The sequence below is a fragment of the Molossus molossus genome, unplaced genomic scaffold (genome assembly GCF_014108415.1).
Source record: "Molossus molossus isolate mMolMol1 unplaced genomic scaffold, mMolMol1.p scaffold_m16_p_12, whole genome shotgun sequence".
Taxonomy (NCBI): domain Eukaryota; kingdom Metazoa; phylum Chordata; class Mammalia; order Chiroptera; family Molossidae; genus Molossus; species Molossus molossus.
Window position 1 is genome coordinate 91,332,343 of NW_023425347.1, and position 3,285 is coordinate 91,335,627.

At 64.3% G+C, this 3,285-nt stretch overlaps 1 protein-coding gene across 1 annotated transcript; it reads right to left on the minus strand.

Moving 5' to 3' along the window:
• Nucleotides 1-1,315: 1,315 nt before the first annotated feature.
• Nucleotides 1,316-2,701, minus strand: FAM43B (family with sequence similarity 43 member B). The gene has a single exon (XM_036256894.1). The coding sequence runs from the start codon at nucleotides 2,300-2,302 to the stop codon at nucleotides 1,316-1,318; it is 987 nt and encodes a 328-aa protein (XP_036112787.1). The 5' UTR covers nucleotides 2,303-2,701.
• Between the last annotated feature and the right edge of the window lie 584 nt (nucleotides 2,702-3,285).

The window sequence follows — 3,285 nt, forward strand, 5'->3', positions numbered from 1 at the left end:
CAGGGGAACAGACACTCTGGGAGACTGAAACAGACAGTGGGCACTCCTCCAGGGCTTGACACATGTGATTTGCAGACGAGACACCTGGTACTGTCTCATTCCCTGACATTAAGAGAACAGCTTCCTGGCAGCACTGCTACCTCCCCAATCCTGAGAATTGGCTCCAGCTGCTACAGGGGCCGCGTCCTGGGGTCTTCTCCTTTCCTTTAGGGCTCTAATGATACTCTTTCCACCCCAGCAGGCCTGGCATCAAACATAACACAGTACGTGATGACAAGGCTGAAAAAGCAGGTCCACTTTATTTACAATGATCAGTTGGTAACACATAGATCTTTGGGCTTTTTGTGGCTTTGTTGACAGACACCTGGGTAGGGGCCCACTCCCTCTGTTGAAGAAACGTACCCTTCTTCCTCATCCTAATTTGAGAATCCAGCTGCTGCCAGGACCCTCCTGCTCTGACAAACCTCGACTTAAGGCCACCCCTCCTATGTCCACTTTCTGGGTAGTCAGTGTCCCCAAACACCTGCCAAAGGTTCTTCTTACCTCCTCTGGAGGTCCTGTCTTGGTCCTGGTTGTGGGGCACCTAGTGGGGAACCACACACATCTGTCTGCAGAGAGATGGGGTGGATGAGGAGTCCTGTGGGGATGCCAGGTGCCAGGGCACAGGCTTGGTGCAGAGAGCTGTGACCTGGCCTAATCGGTTGTTTGGGTTGGTAAGACCATCCCAGTCTTCTCCAGAGGTGGAACAGTAAAGTCCCAGAAGTCCTCCAAGGGGTAGAGAGGCCAGGCACAGGGCCTGAGAATTCTTCCTTGTGTGCATGGCAGCCGACTCAGTTCCCACCTTGGGCCTGGCCTCGCTTCACGAGTGCCACTATTCTTCCCCTACAAGAATGCCTCACCAGAAAGAAGGGCGAGGCTGGCCAAAGGCAGGGCCATTGCCTCCACCTGGCTGAGGTCCAAGGCCACCCTCCTGGATTTCTGGTAACTTCTCCCCTCTTATCTTGAGAGGATTTTTTGGTCTATCAAAGAGATGGTGTAAAGCGTAGGAGGCAATTCCACAATGGAGGGCGCCCAGAAACTCCGGGTAGGGGGATAGGTGAACATTGAATACTCCCTTCCCCCACCTTGTCCCCCAGTAATCAAGGGCATATCAGGCGTCACCCTGAGCCAGGATGAGGTGCAGAACAGACAACGGAGACCACGAGGGAAGCAAGGGGCCAGGGGACCAGGGAGGAGCCAAGCGGGTAGGGCCGGGGGTGGAGGCTGTAAGTCAGGCCGGCCGGGTCTGGGGCCGAGAGTCCTGCCGGGTCCGCTCTCAGCGCACCTGGCCCGCCCGCTCCCGCAGGCCAGCCTTCCAGCGGCGGGGCTGTGCGGGCGGTAGAGGCGCTGGGGCACCCCGCAGGCTGCACGTCCTCAGCTCCCGGGTCAGGCTGAGCACCTCGGACCGCTCGGGCTGGGGGGCTCCCTCCTGGTGCTCCTCGGTGTCCTGGTCCTCCTCCTCGTCCTCCTCCTGGATACTGCTGAGACGCGGCACCCCACGGCCGCGCTCGGCGGGCGGTGGCCGGTAGGCGCACTTGGCGTTGAGCAGCCGGCGGAGCGGGGCGCGGGGCACCGAGGCAGCGGCGCCCCCGGCGCGGAGGTGCTGCTGGCGCACGTGGCGCGCGTCGCTCTGGCGCTGCAGGCGCTTGAAGTCGCTGAAGGCCGCCAGCGCAGTCTGGCGGAGCAGGCGGGCCAGGGCGCGCGCCTTGTGCGCCCGCGCCAGCAGCACGGCGTGGCAGCGCAGCACCACGGCCTTGTGGCGCGCCTGGTGGCGGTAGACCCAGGCGAAGACGCGCGGGTGGCGCCCGTCCGCGGTGCAGTAGGTGATGCGCGGCAGCAGGTAGGCGTGCGCCGGCCTCCGGCTCCCCGATCCCCCCGTGGCGCCGCGCTCGCACGGCTGCATGCGGATGCCGTGCGGCCCCAGCGTCAGCTTCATCTTGGTGCCCCCGCCCGGCCCGCAGCGCGCCCAGATCTTGCCCACGGCGTCGTCTGTGCAGCCGTCGCCCTTGGCGTGCAGGGTGACTGCGTTGCCCAGGTACCACACGGTGTAGGTCGGGTCCTCCCTGTTGAGCTCCACTTTCTGGCGTCGGCTGCGGAACACTCGGCCCAGACGCTCCAGCGGCCAGTCGGGCAGCAGGTCCGGGCAGGAGCGCAGGAAGCTGGAGAGCAGCGACGTGTAGGCGAGCCCCGGACTCAGGCTCTTCGTCTTGCACTTGGCCTCATCCTCCACCAGCACGAATTTGTTACGTCTCCAGGGCAGCATCGCAGCGGCGGCCAAAGGGGCTGGGGTCGCCGGGAGCTCACGGGCGACCTGGCTGGCGGCCGGGGTAGGGGAGGGCGCGAAGTGCACGGCCCCGGAGCCACAGGAAGCTGGGCGGTGCCGAAGACAGTTGGTGCCCAGAGATGGACAGTGCGGGACGGGGCTAGCTTCGCAGATGCCCGGTGCCCAGCCGGGCTGGGAGCCGAGAGGTTCGGGCGGCGGCCGAGCGTCCGGGAACAGCTTCCCCCGGGAGTCGCTCAGCCGTCCGGGAAGCGAGAGGCAGGGGCTGGGAGTGGTGGAGGCGCCCCCAGGCCCAAACAGGGTGGGCCCCCGCGGTTCCTGCCGCCCAAATTGAGGCGTCAGGGAGGTCTCCGGAGCCCGGGCCGGTGGCTGGCTGCTCCGTGGGGGTAGACAGCGCGACTGCGGTGGGGACTCCTCAGGCGTCGCGGCTCCACCTCCCAGGGCTGCCTGCATCACCGGGCGGTACCGCTGGCTCTCTTGTCCCCTCCCCTCGTCCTCCTCTCTCTCCTCCCCCTCGCGGGCTCGCTAGCGCTGCTCCTTGCCCGAGACCCAGCACAGGCGCGGTAGAACGGGTTTAATCATTATTACCGGAGCGGTGGGGGTGCAAGGAGCGGTTAAGGAGTAGGAACCTCCTGAAATGTACCGGAGGGCTTTGCCAATGCAAATGTCTCTGGCCTCACTGGTGGTCTCCAAGGTCCCCTAGCCGCATTAGGGACCTCCCTCCTCTCTTTCTAGGATTCCCCCTGCCGCTCAGCGCGGCGCGTCCTTACCCCCATTTCTAAGAGTGGTTTTGGGTGGGTTCCTGATGGGGCTGGCCTGGCTCACTTAGTCTCCTGTCTGCACAGCAGAAAGCCAGCTGAGGCGGCCTGAGCCGTGCAGTGGAAAAGTACTGTCGCCTGGTGAAGCTTTCTCCCAGGTTCTTCCAAGGTCGGGAGCCAGGCGGCTTCGCCTGAGCTGGGAGGCCA